The 17,966-nt window shown below is 34.3% G+C and overlaps 2 protein-coding genes across 2 annotated transcripts; both read left to right on the forward strand.

The window, feature by feature from the left end:
• Positions 1 to 4,898: 4,898 nt before the first annotated feature.
• Positions 4,899 to 6,307, forward strand: LOC131876552 (bidirectional sugar transporter SWEET3b-like). Its single transcript, XM_059221982.1, has 6 exons — positions 4,899 to 4,926; positions 5,006 to 5,087; positions 5,327 to 5,549; positions 5,640 to 5,798; positions 5,889 to 6,008; positions 6,098 to 6,307. The coding sequence occupies exons 1-6, from the start codon at positions 4,899 to 4,901 to the stop codon at positions 6,305 to 6,307; spliced, it is 822 nt and encodes a 273-aa protein (XP_059077965.1).
• A 7,681-nt stretch (positions 6,308 to 13,988) lies between these two features.
• Positions 13,989 to 17,642, forward strand: LOC131876553 (bidirectional sugar transporter SWEET3b-like). The gene is made up of 6 exons (XM_059221983.1): positions 13,989 to 14,040; positions 16,430 to 16,466; positions 16,650 to 16,872; positions 16,965 to 17,123; positions 17,212 to 17,331; positions 17,421 to 17,642. Exons 1-6 carry the CDS (start codon positions 13,989 to 13,991, stop codon positions 17,640 to 17,642), a joined length of 813 nt encoding a protein of 270 aa, XP_059077966.1.
• The last annotated feature ends 324 nt before the right edge of the window (positions 17,643 to 17,966 follow it).

The raw sequence follows: 17,966 nt of genomic DNA on the forward strand, positions 1-17,966 counted from the left end.
TAATTTATAATTTTTAACTTGCTTTGTGTATTTGATGAATGAATTGCATCAATATATTATCCATTTTGAATGGTCAAAACATTAAAACCTACTTGGGAATCCAATTGGACTTTTGTAGTCAAATCAGTGGGTAGTTTGGGTTATAAGGCTTGTTTCCTAGGGTAAGAATCATATTTTAATTCAATCTAAGTGATCCTCAACTCGAACTAAAAACAATATTTCCATTAACCCCAACTCTTTATATCTATACAAAACTAGGGCATATACAGCTACCAAAAGAGTATTGGGTCAAAGAAGTTGAACCCTAATAAAATCACTTTTACATTATTGAATAACGAGAGATGAACCCTATAGGACTAGACCAAAAAGAAAAGAATGGTGTAAAGGCTTGCGAGATGTCTCTAAGCATAAGAACACACACACAAAAAGGAAAAATAATGAAGAAGCCAAAAGGAAAGGAAATGGAAAAACAAAAATCCTACCTAAACCCCAATTGAAACAACCTCAATGTTTGACACCCCGGTATGATACTTACAAGACTAGTAGGTCATACTTGGAGGAGTGAATAATGGTTAGTTCATCAAAAAATGTCTCAAATAACTAAAGAAGATAAAAAAATAAAATGAAGTGTGCAAATGAGTGCTTTGAACTTGCTTTTAGAGGCAACGAAGGGGGTGACGTCACTAGGCACTAGGGAATTTAATGTATTTAGGGTTTCAAGTAGGATGAGCAAGCCCCTTTTAGGGGTCAAAGGTCGAGGTTTTGGGTAAGATGAGTGAGCCCCTTTCAAGGGTATGGGATTGGGGTTTCAGGGATCACATACTGCCATGTGATCCCTGACACCCTGATGTCTAATCCTTGAAAGGGAGACAACAATGCATAGGGGTTGGGGATGACACATCCTCAGAGCCCAACAAACAAAAAGGAAAAAGAAAAGAAAAAAGATCAATATTGGTGATGGGAGTTGTGGGGTTCCCAAACCACCTTGGGGCACAGTCTTGCATGAACCCCAAATATCGAATGAACAAAACCAAAGAAACAAGAGACAAAAAGAAAAAATGAATAAAATAGAACAAGACAAAAAAGGCAAGAGGAAAAATGAAAAGAGAAGAAAAAGTGGGTTCCCACTCACTCAAGTGAATAGGTGGGGTGTGAGTTGTGAAAAAAAATAAGTAGGATATTTTAAAATTTATAAAATATCATTTTGGAACCGAAGCTCACCCATTTTGTTGACATATCATTCATTAAGGCCTTTTCATTGATAAGGTATGTTTCATTTACAAGTTTTAAATTGACATTTTTGTTGTTATTTAATGACTATTAAAATTATTCTATTTTGTACTAAAGCTTAGTCTACTTGGTTGTAGATTATTTAATTTTTAAAAATTTGCAAGCTACGGTTTTTACTTGAAAAAATTTTACTCAAGGGATTTGCCTAAGCTTTAAAAAAATTGCTTAGATTTGATATACTATCTAAATAAATATCCACTTTTTTATTTAGAAAGAAAAAATTATGCTAATATAAATAATTTAGTTGATATATAGTTTTTTATTAGGCAAAAATAGGTTTTGAGGGGACGCGAAACCCCTTACAAAAGAGAAACAGGGACTGGAACCCAATAGATAAGGCTGCCCAGAAAGATAAACATTAAACACCAGCAACCCAAACCAACACAAGAAAACAAGATAGAAAGAAACTATCCCCAGGGATTTATAGGTACCCTGTACCAGAGGAAAAGATAGCATGCCCAAACCACAAACAAGAAACAAAGGCGAGCCCAATAAAAAAGCTGGCATACACCAAGGAATGCACACAATAGAGGGTTTTAGCTGGCTCCCTCAACCAGAAGAGGACAAACAACACAATACTTCTTCCCTTTTTGGGAACGAAGGGTCATATCAAAAGCAGTCACAGATTTAGATTTTTTCCTTTTCACCGATATCCACCCTTCTTCCACCTTCGCAGCGGAATCCATCGAAGAAGTCGGGTGCAAAGGACCCGAGAAAGAGCTAGCCAAGCCCAAAGGACTAGAAACATCCAAAGAGCCAGCATCATTGGCTTCCACCCTATCAGCAATTAGAACGACAACCACATCAAAAGAAACACCAACATGCGACCCACAAGCCCCAGCAACCACCATAGGTCATCATAAATCAGAGCCACCAAGCCTATAATTTAGTTGATATATAGTTATCTACTTATACCAAGTGTATAATTATTTTCAATGCTTATGTAGATTCAAGTGTAAGCTGACTAGATTTTTCTAGAGATTTTCCATCCCTAGACTCCTTTAGACCATTATGGAAACACAACTTACACAGTTGATTGCATTCATTTGGCTTCATCACTTCAGAGTTATTCCCTACACAAAGGGCAAAAGGGGAGGTTAATTAGGATCTCTTCTTAAAATTGTTGGATTCATGCTAGTTTGTCATTTTCATAGAATAAGTATTTCTCATCTTCTACATTAATTGAGCAACATGGGTGACCTATATATCATGGGTAGGGCAAACATTCTCTCTTTGTCTTGGCTTTTTTTTTTTGCTCTAGGAGAATCATAATGATAAAAACACCTATGGAATGCAAGGAGAAGAATGAAACTAATAATGCTAATACTAGTTTAGAAATCATTTAAAATAGTCAATAGTTGCTCAATGTGGAGTGAGGCCTTAGGCTAGATTACCAAAATATACATTTTTTTTAATTTTAATGTTCTTGTTGTATAATTTTTAGAAAAATATAATATATTAAATAATTTTCTTATATACATATTATATTTCTTTTTTTAAGCTTGGACTAGATTACAAGACATTGGGATGTGATCTCATTTGCTCACTTGTATTGCAAACAGTTTATATATTATTTATTTTCTTGAGTAATATAATAAAATTTAACTAAAATAATCAAACCTAAATGCTTATAAAATCAATATGAAAGTGGAGCTCCTAATGAATGCAATATACTTTGGTTAAGAAATGAATTCTAACTCTAAGAACATAAAAATAATAAAATAACATTTAAATTGTACTACCAACCATATGATACATAGTATAACAACAACATGACATACTTTGAATACCTACATAATGTTGCATTCAAATCATTTGAAAGGCTATGAAAATAATACATAATTTATAGCATCATAGGCTACCACCATTAATCCCATGAGCTTAAAAAAAATTCGTATGCGATAACAACAATTCTCTATGAGTTACTCAAAGGCATTATGCAATTATATTAAAAACTAAGTTACATCATTTATGATCTTGTTGACTAGAACCCTTAGTTGAGTTTGCTAGATTTATGTACATGGCAACACTCATTGTCTAGAAGTTAGTCACATGTAGTCTATAACTATACTGAAAATACTAAATTACATCATTTATGAGCTTGATAACTAACACTTTTAATCCTATTAACTTAAAAAATTTAAGTATATGACAACATTCATTCATTGATTAAGTGAATGTTGTGTGTGTGCATGGGTGTATAGTGTGTGTAGTTTTTACCTCACATAAAGGAAGAGTGCCAATTACCACTCATTGAATTTTGCTAAAGGCCCACTAAAAAATCATCTAGTGGACCAATAGCCAGTCATTTTTATTGAAAAAAGTTAGTAATCAAATCAATTTTCAACTTTATTGGGACCAAAAGTGCACAATTATTGGGGCATTTGTGCAAAGTATTGGATCAATTGTGAAATAAAATTTGGTTGTCAAAGTGGATGGGTAATAGAGCAATATTGAATATGTTTTAGATGGCACTTTGAAATGACCATTTTTGGACCCTTGTGCATATAACGGATCCCACAACTTTTGTCTTTACTACCTAGAAAACAATAGCTTTAAGTAACCAAGTTTGATAAAAAGACAACCAAAAAATTATCAAAATTTGATGTACTATTTAAAAACTTAAAGTGCACAAAATTAATTATAACAGTTCCCTATTAACACTCTTTTTAACTCATGAACTTAAAAAATGTATGTGAATGAAACACCCCTTTCTACAAGTTAGTGGAACCCAATTTGCAGCTATATTGAAAATGGGCGCGTCTATTCTGGGTCCAAAACGACAGTACGGATTGACTAACAAGCATGTTAGTCGTGCGTTTTACAACATCAATTTTGCAATAAACGACTACGATTGACTAACACATCGCTATCACGCTGTATGAAAGGTCTGTTTTGGAACCAGAATAGCTTTGGCCATTGAAAATCTTAAGTATGATTGATCTAGAGGCAAGATGCTACGGATCCACATAGGATTCTTTCACTAGTTTTTAATGGGAAAAGGGAAAGTATTAATTATAAATCCAATGAGTTGTCATCATAGCCTTTTACGCGTGACATTGTCTGGTATAGAGAGCTTGGAGTGCATTCCACAGAGCTCGGAGTGCCTGTCTACCGTCCCGTACAATACTTATGACATGAAATTCTCCCGACTTATTATTTTAAAGTTTACAGCTAATTCAAATACAAATTAAATATTTTCACACAGCTCAATAAAACATATACAACTAAGCTTTGATTTGATATTTAGAGACAATGATGAAAATCAGTCAACGTGTTTGGCGAATAACATTGAAAATTTCATACCCAAACGTATGGAGGAAATGTATTCACACAGTGTCATTAAAAGAGCATCGCTAACTCAAAGAAAAAAAAGTCAAAAAAGGAGGAAAGTTGTCTCGCATATTTTGAATTTTGACGGCTTACATTGCTTTTCCAATGTTATGAGAAAGCAATCTGTAACAAAATCATCATAATGAAGACAACCAACAAATCAATTTAATATGATTGCAAGAATTCTGTGTTCATTTCTTTGTATAAAATAACTGGACACAAGAATATGTGTTCATTTGTGTCGATGAATCTTTTCAGGTTCAATGAATAAAACAATGAATAAATTCTTACGTTGCGGGGCTGGTATTTTAGGTCATTACGCTCTATTTAACCTAATTATCGTTCCATATTCAATATCTTAGATTACTGTCATGAATTGTAGGTCGTATATTTGTACTGAATATTGGTGTGGTTGTGTGTGATACAGGAAGTGCATTTGCTTTGCTCATGTATGGAGCACCACTGTAAGTGCAATTATATGTGTTGTATTAGTGTTTTTGTTCAAGTTAAAAAGTTTATTAATCGTTAATATCATTTATCTTTAGGTTAATGTCACAGTTCATATTAAAAAGTTTATTTGATGCATTACAGTTTATAGAAAAAGTTTATTAGATGCACTACAGTTTATAGAAAATTAACCACTAACTTTTATGTTAAAAATTTTATTCTACCCACTAACTTTTGTGTTTTAACGTATGAGCAGGAGTAACTTTCGGGGAGTGATGAGGAAGAAGACAACGGGGGAGATGTCAGGGTTGCCGTATGCAATAGGCCTCTTAAACTGTCTCGTTTACACCTGGTATGGCTCTCCTCTCATCAGCAATGGATGGGATAACGCTCTTGTCATGGCTACCAACGCCATAGGCCTTCTTCTTCAGTTTTGCTTCTGCGGCATCTATCTCCTCTTTGCTCCATCTAAACCCAAGGTACCTTATTTCTACTTCACCATGTTTTTCACTACTATTTCCACTTGGGTTTGTTGGACTCAAGTTAATAAGATATGAATGGCATGGCAGAGAATAATGGGTATGATACTAGGAGGAGTGTTGGTGGTGTTTGCGAGCATTGCATCAGCTTCCATGTGGGGAATAGGAGCAGCCCATAAGAAAGTGCTCGTGGGAACTACTGGAATGGTTGCCTCTGTCATTCTCTATGGTTCTCCACTCTCAGATATTGTATGTAAACACTATCACTTTCATTACACTCATCTCTCTTATATATGTAAACATTTGAACATTATTACTGATATATAGTTTGTGACACAGAGAACTGTAGTTAAGAGCAAGAGTGTAGAGTGCATGTCCTTCTACTTCTCAATGTTTGCTTTCCTGGGCAGCGTGCTGTGGTTGGTGTATGGTGCTTTGAGCAGAGATATTCTTATCATGGTAACTATATATGTTTACCATCTGTAAATTTATTGTCTAAGCAAATAAAATCTTTAGAACTGAGCTCATTTCATTTCTTATTCATGCAGGCTCCTAATTTCCTTGGGATACCACTGGCTTCGACCCAGATGATAATATACTGCGTTTATAGCCAAAAGAGCCGAGCACGAGTTGAAGATGTAAAATCGAAAGCATTGACTACTCTCTCAGAAGAAATACCTAAAGGAAAGTGCACCAAACTTTCTCTCCCTCAAACTGACATAGAAATGCAGATGGAGCAGAAGCAAACTATGAACTAACTTCAAAATAGATACTCAACCCTTTCCAGATCAGTGCCATTGATATTGTTTGTTTTCAGGATATAATGGATTTACCTGCACATTAAAACTTCAACGTCATATTGTTTTGCATACCGTCATCTTGTTAACATTTGTGTTACCATCCCATGGTGAAAAAATAGCGTCTTTCCATGCTTTCCTATTTTAGTTTACAGCTGTAAAAACTAGCTGCCTGATCAGGTCAAAGTGATTCATGAATGAAAGAGTATTCCCTTCTTTACAGCTTCTATTTGATAAGATGTAAATGCTAGCGCGTGACCTTGTTTTAACATAGAAATGAATGAAGAATGTGATCTCCTTGCTCAAATTCATCTTCAAAAGTTTTCTTTGCTATATTGATTGACTCTTTTGATTTGGCTTTGGAGAAAAATGTTGTGAGTTGCCAAATTAGAGTAATAATAAAATAGTTCAACTTTATATTTTACTTTTAAAAGAGTTTTAATGTCTTAAATATTGGTTTATTCTTCTCATTCCAGGATAATACAGTGGAAAAGAAAGGAGCCTAAATAGAATAATAAAATAGTTCAATTTTATAGTTATATATTCTACTTTTCAATGAGTTATAATATCTTTGGTAAATCTTGGTTTATTCTTGTTATTCTAGAATAAGTCAGAAATAAAGAAATAAATAAAGTATTTGAACACTCAAAAAAACTCTATTTTAGTCTATATCTTAATATTAATTTTAATTATTTTTTTATTTTTTTTAATTAAAATGAAAGTGTGTATCTTTACACAATTATGTATATATCACAAGTCTTCTAAATTATCGTAACTTCTAATACTTTATATGATATTTTATAATTATTGAAATATTATTTTATTGATTTTTACATTTATTTTCAAGAAACATCATAATCAATAGTACCTATATTATAATTTAGATCAAATTATTCAATTTTATCACAACTTATATCAAAAGAATTTTTTAGGGTTCTAAGATATACAACCATTACATATTCAAATAAAACTAAGGTTCCTATATCATAATAAATTTTACATGATTTATTTTAGTTTTATGTTTTTTTATTAATTGGCTCTACATGACAATTTTATTTTTTTTAAATAGTATTTTGTAATTTTGAAAAGGTTATGAAAAATTAGGTTGGATAAATGTTTTGGAATTTATTGTTAGAGAAAAATATATACTATTAATTAGTGATCATATTTAGGTCAAATATTTTATTATTCTATTCTATAGGCCACAATTATTCTCTCTGACTTTTCCTTAGGGCTAACTGATTATTCAACTCATCTGCTTTGTCCCTTTCTTTACCACACACATTTGTGAACACTTTATATTGTTTTCCCATTTCAACCAACTATGACTCAATCCGATCAATTTTGCCTTTAAATTTATGTGTGGTAGTCAGCCACTTCAATTGGTATTTATACAATTTTTCAAATTAACCAATCAATTTCTTAAAATTCAGCAAATCAAGGATTAACACATGATCTATCTTTCTATACTTAACAATCATCATTTTCTACACATTTTCTTCTGTAAATTCTTCATCAACATCTTCCTCAACCATTCACTCCACAGGCACTTCAATAAGTTCTTCCAGAAGACAATCTACAATATCAATTGCAACCAAATTGTTCTGCACTAAATACTTTACAAAATCCTTTTTGATTACTTTCTACTCATACAACACATGATCATGATAAGAATCACCAACAAACTTCATACTGCTAGGCATCTCAATCTTCTCCAATACCTTTTCTTCTATCACCTCTTCATTATTAGACATCTCTTTGGAAAATTGTTGCTCATCTTATCCCTTCTTATTTTGAACTAACTCATGCTCTACTTTTATCTTTTCTTCCTCAACATCACTATCAATAACCATCGATACATTTTCCCTCTTCTCCGGAACTTCCTTTTCCCCTTTCTGAACCTTAGAACTAGAGGCAGACACATCTCCATAAGATATTCTAGACTTTTTCACTAGTACTAGCATTTTGAGCCTTCCAATAATGGCATCCCTTGTGCCAAATCTCTCTGCATTATGATCTTTAGGCATCATAAAAAATTTCTCAACCAACTCCATGCATTCATATTTTGAAACCTCATAAGGTAACAGAATTACCCAAGATACTCTTGCAACCACAACTTCTAAAAACTAATTTTTCTCAATTATAAACACAATGTCATTTCCATACCAATACAGAACCTTAGGAGGAATCAAATTTCTCAAAACCAGAACACTTTTGAGGTCCTCAAAGAAATTATTTCACATATTTGAACAATCATTCAAGCCATTTGAATATCTTTTAATCTAGTACCTAATGGTCATATAATTTATACATGCAATATTTTCAACATTAGGCAATGCATACAGAAAGTAGAAAACTATGCAGACAATCAGAGAACCAAACCAAAATGGATACATATCACTCTTCATCTTCTCCAAATCATTGAATAATTGTCGTTGCAAAATCCCACGTGGATCATAATCAACATTCTCTCAAACTATCGTGTATGCCACATGAACATTGGTAGATGCACAAGAACCCTCTTTGTTCTTGTAATAAAATTCATCTAGTAATCCCATAATAGAATATCTAATGTCCATATCTCTGATAGTGATGGTTTAAATTCTTAGTGCATGCATTGACTCCCTCCTCCACAGCTCCAGCCTGGTGCTTCATCCTTCTCTTATGTCACACTTTCCTCAAATCTGTGCCCCTCCTCTTACCATTCACCTTATTTTCCTACTCTGCAAGCCCACAACCACCACCTCCACGAGATTCAATTTCCTTCTCCCTCAAGTACAGCTTCAATGAGTCTCATACAATGGCAGTGTATGTGTGGAATTCATCATGATCAACCCAAAATGACCAATGAATAAATGGCACCAACTCCCACAACTTGTGCACGCCATCTATGTCAAGGATTTCACCGGCATCACAACCTACATCCAACATGGCCATTTCAAGCAGCTCCATCAAACCGCAAAACCACTCATTCTCAACACAACCCCTCAAGACTTGCATAAGGACTTCTTTTGTCTCTCCCAATTCAAGCCCCAATGTTAGAACCATGCTGACTACATCAACATATATGCAGTATTTGTGCATTGTCCTTAGAAAACAATCACCTAGAAGGGTTTCCATTATATGCAAAAATGCCTCATCGCCATGCTTGAAAATGCACATGATTCATTTTGCAGTGACATCGCCTACAAATACCAACTATTTCTTGGATGTGTATAACATAAAAGTGGCTTCTATCCTCACCAACACCTTGACATCAATAGCTCCAAGACAAAACAAGAATGGGTCTGATCACCTTTAAATAATACAAACATCACCATTCCTACATTCTTGGCCTTGCAAAGTAATAATTGCAACTAATTCTGATATTGTACTTCCCCATCCACTTCATCCTCCATGAGATTTTTAAAATCCTTCAAATGAATTTCATCCAATTTAGCAAATGATGTCGCCCACTTTCAAAGTACATCTCCCACCTTATTCCCCCCCTCTACACATGTGAAATGCAGTAATTATTAAATAATTTTAAACCATTTGTAATAGTGAAAATAAATTTGTTGAGATGCCAAGCTTGGGCATCCCCTTTAATAATTGCATTGATAATTATTTGGGAGTCAACTTCTAAGTGTAAATTTTGAATTTCCAATTTTATACCCCAAATGAATAGCCAACATAGTTAGTTTATCCTTAGCCTCATTGTTTCTACCTATTGATAAATTTTGTGCTCCCATCACCAAAATATTCCCTAACCAATCTCTAATTACAAATCCTGTCACTGATACTCGTAGATTTCCTTTTGATGCTCCATCAAATTTTTCTTTATCCCATCCTTGTTGAGGGGCCACCCACTTCACTACGCATCTCTAATGCACCACCAGATTAACCCGACACAACCCATGAATGAGAAGGACCATTCTAGGTTCATGTTTCCTACTCTTATGTCACTTTCAAGATGGTGGAGGCTAGAGCTTTCAAAGTCTATGTTGTTAGTGGTAGGGAGACAGACATCGCCATGTATGGGAGATAGGGTAGAGAGTTCTCTACTAAGGTCTTTCCCCCTAAGGTGTCCATCGCTTGCTCCGTTAAGTTAGGGGAGTGCTCTACTGCAAATTTCTCTATTGAGGTGGGGGGTTACAGTTTGGGCATCTTCCTGACTTTTTTTGGCAATCTCCTTATGATAGAAATTAATTATTTCCTTACTGACAATGGGCCTATTGAGGTGGTCTTGAAGCTTGTGTTTGTAATAGTTGTTGTGGTTGTTGATACTACTATTGGAGGATCCATGCAAGTGGTCCTTATGTTTGTAGGATTTCTTTCTGGTAAAAGGTTTATGGATTCCTTTTAAACCCTTTGATTCTTTTGGGTGAGGACCAATCCCTTGTTATTATTTTTAATGTTTCTTTTATATGGATTGGGTTTTTTGTGATCTTAAGGTCCCTGGATGCCCACAAATTGTTGTGGTTTTCATCCTTGGCTGAGCAAGTATCTATTCATGGAGGTCATTTAGGAAAAAGGTTGTGGGAAGCCTTTCAAAACCCGTTGTTATCTTTTTGTTTTCTTGTATGTTCCAAATGACCCCTAACGACACCATATGACCCCTTAGGACAATACAATGTCTTAAGGGGACATATGGTATATTAACGGGTCATATGGTGTTCTAACACATGTGTGGTCCCTTAGGACCCTAGAAGACCCATAACGATACAATATGATCCCTTGGACACCATACCCCTTAGAGCACCATATGATGTCCTAAAGGGTCATATAGTATCAAAATAGGTCACATGGTGTACTAATACATGTGTGGCCTCAAGAAGGTCAATAATATGATGACTATCCATAGAACCCAACCTATCTCTAGTGTCCCACCATTAGATACTAAACAGAAGAAGAAAATTCAGGAACTAAGATCGTAAGGAGCGAGATCACAAGTTACTATGGGCCCCTTTACCAGAACAAGGAGCAGGAATCAAGAGAGAAGTTCAACAAGATTTAACATGGAAGAGCTCAAGGAGATCAACAATAATATGATCAAGAAGAACTCTAATCTTATGTACTCTATGGTTTAGTTTGTGTTGTTCTTAGTTTAGGTTTTTGTTGGTTGTTGTTCTATGTGGGCTCTACCCTGTTTCAGTGGTTTTTTTGCTATTAGTTTTGGACTAGTTAGCGACTATTTCATCTTTCTTTATTTTCTATCTGGATTTCGGTTTAGGGTCCCTGTAAAACCCATTTATCTTTATCAAAAACTCTGTCCTACTTATTATAAGAATTCAAAATTTGTAATAAATTATAGGATACTTTTTAGTCTTGAGGAAATTTGAATCTAATATCTATTGTTAATTTAAGTCAAGGCCTCATGATAGGTGGGTAAAGGTACTCCCAATGATGGGATGGATGATAAAGGAATACTAATAAGACCATGGGCATATGCCAACTAAATCAATCTATCAATTGCTAAGAGGTTTAGGCATATCCTGTACCAATAAATTAATTTGGATAGGAAAAGTGTGTAAGGAAAGTAGAGTGTGAAAAACACCTTCCTAATGTTAATTCTTAGAGAAGTAAAGTAGATGTGTGTTTCAATTTGCATTTCAACAAATTAAGATACACAACACAAAATAAACAAAGCAACATGAAAAACACTACCACTGAGAAGTACACTAGAGTTCACATGGGAAAACCATTACGAGTGAAAAACCCACACACCAAAAATTTTTATTGTATTACCATAAAAATCCAGTTTACATACAAGTTACAGATTCATGCTCTGATCCTGTCTTAATGCAGACTATAGAGTAGTAGGTTATGTTCTCAATTGGCTTTCAATTCCACAACACATAGTTACCAATTGACACATTAACCTTTCATCACCTCTACAACCATTTGTGACATCAACCAACTCCACTTCAACCATTTTCCAGACATTTTATATCTCTATCAAAAATTGGTTCGGTTCAGTTATTAACCATCAAACTTCCTTAGATGATCAATAACATGTCGTGTTAGTTATGTTGCTTCAGCTTCCTCTGAGTCATTTCAGTTTCCACCAATCGTCTTTAGATAGCTCAACAAGTTGATTTCAACATTGTTTATGATCCCTTATGTCTCTTTCATCTTGACTTGTTATCAAAAAATCATCCAACATCGTTGCAGGATATCAAGATGAGCATATCTCCTAGATCTCAAGTTAGCCCACAATATTCCTTGGGAACTCTTAGACCACCTATGGGGTAGTAGGAAGAGAAAACTTCATTGCTTCCTCTTATCCTACAACATCTTTACTGACCGTCGTTCATCATGCAGGGTGGTGGGGAGAACCTTCCCTATGCCCTTATCTTTACCCCGCACTCCACCCTTGTTCATTAAATAACCCTCACGAGGTACTATCTCTCAAGTTTTCTTGTCACGCCTACAATGCCAATGGGGGTGGCAGAGAAAGACTAAGGTCATTCACCGCTTGCTACCCTACAAGCTCTCTTGCTTAACCATTAGAGTCAGGCAAGATGGTGGGGGCAGACTAAGTCTCCTTTCTTCCGTCATCCCACATGCTTTTGTTGCACCTTTGCTTGAGTTGTGGGGTAAGCAAGTAAAGGTTGAATTCCCTTTCCTCGCTATCCCACAACACTCTACACCTTAAGTGGGTGTATAAAGAGAAGGATGTCAAACTACTTTTTCAATAACATGAATTTTATACAGTTACCTAGGTGATCAATAAAACTAGTGTTATTCACCCTAAAATACTGATTCAGAAACTAAGTACCTTCTATCTAAGATTTCAACTAGTAAGTTTGAGGCACCCATTCTCAACAAAGTGTCTGACTAACTCTTTTGGTGGTAGGTGGAGATGGGGCTAAATAAGGCAAAGATAAGATAGCTAATATCACTTGAAGTAATCATTAAGTAAGTTGGCTCCTCGAAACTTGATCAACAAAATTCATGATAAAAAATCCATGAGATGATAAATTGCTATTCATGAACTAATGAAACTTCTCAAGGAATATTTGAATGATAATTAACTTTAGAAAAGTATTGGCGAAGTTTCTAGAATGAAAAACTACTCCTAAATATTGTGATCCTCTTATCAGACAAGAATTATTTGCTTGATGGAGACCCCAATTCATCTACTTGCCAAGAAGAGGCAAATGGCCTTTTTAGGGGAAATTACAAACAAGAGGCTAAATACCATTCCAAAATACAAGCACCCCTTCGTATTATATCCAATCAAAGTCTTTCTGAGTGAGGAGTTTGTAATGGTAGACCATAGGTATCGGGTAAATATAGACATTTTGTCAATGTTTTTGGCTTTAGCATTAGACAAGGGTTTAAGTAAAGGAATGGCTAGTAACCTATGTAAAGCCATTTTCAAAAAACAATTCTTGGGTGGTTTAGACAATATATTGAGGAATTGTGAGAATTTTTGGATTCCTCTACCTAAGGACTTTGACAAATAGGGCGAGAAATCCCAAAATTGCCAATTATTCTCTTGGATGATGAAACAAACTACTAGGACCATAAGGAAAAATCAATCAAAAATCTCAATTTTCTTCTAAACTGGAAAACTGTGGTTGTCAACCTAGCATTGGATTGGATCTCGAATTTCATCAAAATGGAAGGCCTGGAGAAGTAGACTCAAGAAATTAACATGGAAAGAGAAGGCCCAGTGGACGATGAATATATGGACTGTGTTTCTGAAGGTTAGACAAGAAAGAATGATCTCTTGCATCTATTTTTTTGTAGTATTTGATTATCTAGTTTTAGAATTTTATGCATGCCTGTAAGGATAATCTGAAGTATGGACTCGACGTGAAGGTCTGGAAATAGTTTAGTAGTAAGTAGAGATATAGAAGTTTTAATGTTGTCCTAATTATTATCTGGGTCGAGGGCATTTTTGTAATTTTATGACGGTCCCTTTGAACTTATAAACAATGGTAGATGAGGGTATTTTTTGTAATTTTATGATTGCTCTGTGAGAACGTAATTATAACTATTAGTATAGTAGGCATACAACATTTACAAATGGAACTTTACAACTATTTATATCTTATTTTATAACAATGAAGGGGACTGACCCTGTCCAATAGTTTAATTATCAAAAAAAAAAAAAAAAAACTTGTTTGAAGTAATTTCAAATAGTCAATAATTTTCAACATTGGGTGAGGCTCCAAGATAATTACCAAAATTTACATCGTATTTTTTAGTAAAATTTACCTATTGCATAATTTTTAGAAGAATATATTTATTTTTTAAAATTATTAGCTACATATTATATTGATTTTTTTAAGCTTGGACTTGATTGCATAACTTTGAGATGTGACCTAATCTATTCACTTCTTTTGTGAATATACTATATATTGGTATTTATTTTCTTGATTAATATATAACAATTTTCTAGTAAGATAATCAAATTTAAATGCTTGTGAAATAAATACAAAAGTTGAGCTCCTTATGATAGCATTGTACTTTAATTACCAAATGAATTTTAATTACCTAAAAATAATAGAATAACTATTTAATGGTGTTACCTAATATATGATGCATAGTATTTGTTTTCAAATTCCCTAAGTTAAATCATTTATGATTTTATGGACCAACATTAAGTTACATTATTGCTGATCTCATGTATTAGCACCCTTAATCTCATGAGCTTTGAAATCATATGTATAACAACACTCATTCTTTACAAATTAATCAAATGTAATGTGCAACTATATTTTTTATAATGATAAGTGGAAGGAGGACCCCAAAATCATTACAAAACAACTATATTTTATTAATAATAATAAGTTGGATCATTTATTTCTTCATAAACTAATACCTTCAATCTTATGAACTTTAAAAATTTATATATACAATACCATTCATTAATCAGATGAAACATATATCTATATTAAAAATCATAAATTGCATGATTTAGGCCCTCACAATTTTATGTATGCTAGAAGTTAGTGGAAGCCAATGTGCATCTATATTTGAAAATCTAGGGGGAGTACTATAGAGGCCAGGTGCTATGGATTCATATAGGGTTCCTTCCTTTTCCCACTAATGGGAAAAAGCAAAGTGTCAATTATAAATTCCGATGAGTGGTCAAATTTTCTGGTGTAGAGAGCTTGGAGTGCATTCCATAGAGCTTGGACTGCATGTGCACCATCCCGTACAATATTTTATTGGAAAATTCTCCCAAACTTATAATACTTTAAGGTTTACAGGTAATTCAGATTCTAAATTAAATATTTTCACACGGCTCAATAAAACAAATACAACTAGGCTTTGATTTTGATATTTATAGACAATGATTCAAAAATCAGTCAACTTGTTTGCTAAATAAAATTGAACATTTCGTACCCAAACGTAGGGAGGAAATGTATTCACACAGTGGCATCAAAGGAACACCACTAACTTTTAAAGAAAAAACTTCGACACTTGCATATAACAAGTCCAAAAACAGAGAAAGTATATATTTTAATTTTGACGGTTTGCATTCTCCTCCAATGCTTTGAGAAAGCAATCTGTAACAAAATCATAATGGAAGTCAACAAAACGCATTAATTTAATATGATTGCTAAGAATTTGTATTCAATTATTTAGTTTAAAACAATTGGAGACAAGAATCAAGCCATGTCGATGAAACTTTCCAGATGCAAGCCAGAACCATAAGCAAACCCCACCTATAAATATGCTATCTTTAACAAAATCATAATGGAAGTCAACAAAACGCATTAATTTAATATGATTGCTAAGAATTTGTATTCAATTATTTAGTTTAAAACTATTGGAGACAAGAATCAAGCCATGTCGATGAAACTTTCCAGATGCAAGCCAGAACCATAAGCAAACCCCACCTATAAATATGCTATACTTGTTATCAGTCCTGTGCCAGTCTAAAACTTATCCTCTCTTAAAAAGGCATTCATTGTTTTACTCTCTTCTTGATAAGAGAGGCAACAATGAATAAATTCTTACGTTGCGGGGCTGGCATTTTAGGTCATTACATTGCATTTAACCTAACTGTAGTTTTATATTCAATAATTTAGCTTAGTGTCATGAATTATAGGTACTGAATATTGGTGTGGTTGTGTGATTCAGGAAGTGCATTTGCTTTGTTCATGTATGGCGCACCATTGTAAGTACAAATATATGTATTGTGTTAATGTTATTGTTCACCTTAAAAAGTTTATCAGACATTCATTCATATTCACGCTAATATCACTATTCATATTAAAAAGTTTATTATAAAAAATTTATTAGACGCACTACAATTTCTAGAAAGTTACCCACTAACTTTTATGTTTTAACGTATGAGCAGGAGTAACTTCCGAGGAGTGATGAGGAAGAAGACAACGGGGGAGATGTCAGGGTTGCCATATGCAATAGGTCTCTTAAACTGTCTCGTTTACACCTGGTATGGCTCCCCTCTCATCAGCAATGGATGGGATAACGCTCTTGTCATGGCTATCAACGCCATAGGCCTTCTTCTTCAGTTTTGCTTCTGCGGCATCTATCTCCTCTTTGCTCCACCTAAACCCAAGGTACCTTATTTCTACTTCACAATATTTTTCACTACTATTTCCACTTGGGTTTGGAGGACTCTCAAGTTATTAAGATATGAATGGCATGGCAGAGAATAATGGGTATGATACTAGGAGGAGTCTTGGTGGTGTTTGTGAGCATTGCAGCAGCTTCCATGTGGGGAATAGGGGCAGCCCATAAGAAAGCGCTCGTAGGAACTACTGGAATGGTTGCCTCTGTCATTCTCTATGGTTCTCCACTCTCAGATATTGTAAGTAAACACGCTCACTTTCATTCCACTCATCTCTTATATATGTAAGTATTTTAACATTATTGCTGATATATATTTTGTGACACAGAGAACTGTAGTTAAGAACAAGAGTGTGGAGTGCATGTCCTTCTACTTCTCAATGTTTGCTTTCCTGGGCAGCGTGTTGTGGCTGGTGTATGGTGCTTTGAGCAGAGATATTCTTATCATGGTAACTATATATGTTTACCATCTGTAAATTTATTGTCTAAGCAAATAAAATCTGTAGAACTGAGCTCATTTCATGTATTATTCATGCAGGCTCCTAATTTCCTTGGAATACCACTGGCTTCGACCCAGATGATAATATATTGCGTTTATAGCCAAAAGAGCCGAGCACGAGTTGAAGATGTAAAACTGAAAGTATTGACTACGATTTCAGAAGAAAAACCTAAAGAAAAGTGCACCAAACTTCCTCTTCCTCAGAATGACATAGAAATGCAGCTGGAGCAGAAGGAAACCATTGAGCTAACTTCAAAATAAATACTCTACCCATTCTAGATCAGTGCCATTGATATTGTTTATTTTCATGGTATAATGGATTTACTCGTACCTTCAAACTTTAACATCGTATTGTTTTGCATACCGTTATCATCTTATCGTTCTTGTTACCATCCCATGGCGAAAAAATAGCGCCTTTCCCTGCTTTCCTATTTTAGTTTATAGCTGTACAAACTAGCTGCCTGATCAGATCAAAGTGATTCATGAAAGAAAGGGTATTCCCTTGTTTGTAGCTTATATTTGATAAGATGTAAAGGCTAGAGCGTACCCGTGTTTTAACATAGAAATGAATGAAGATTGTGTCCT

This window comes from Cryptomeria japonica, chromosome 6 (assembly GCF_030272615.1).
Source record: "Cryptomeria japonica chromosome 6, Sugi_1.0, whole genome shotgun sequence".
Taxonomy (NCBI): domain Eukaryota; kingdom Viridiplantae; phylum Streptophyta; class Pinopsida; order Cupressales; family Cupressaceae; genus Cryptomeria; species Cryptomeria japonica.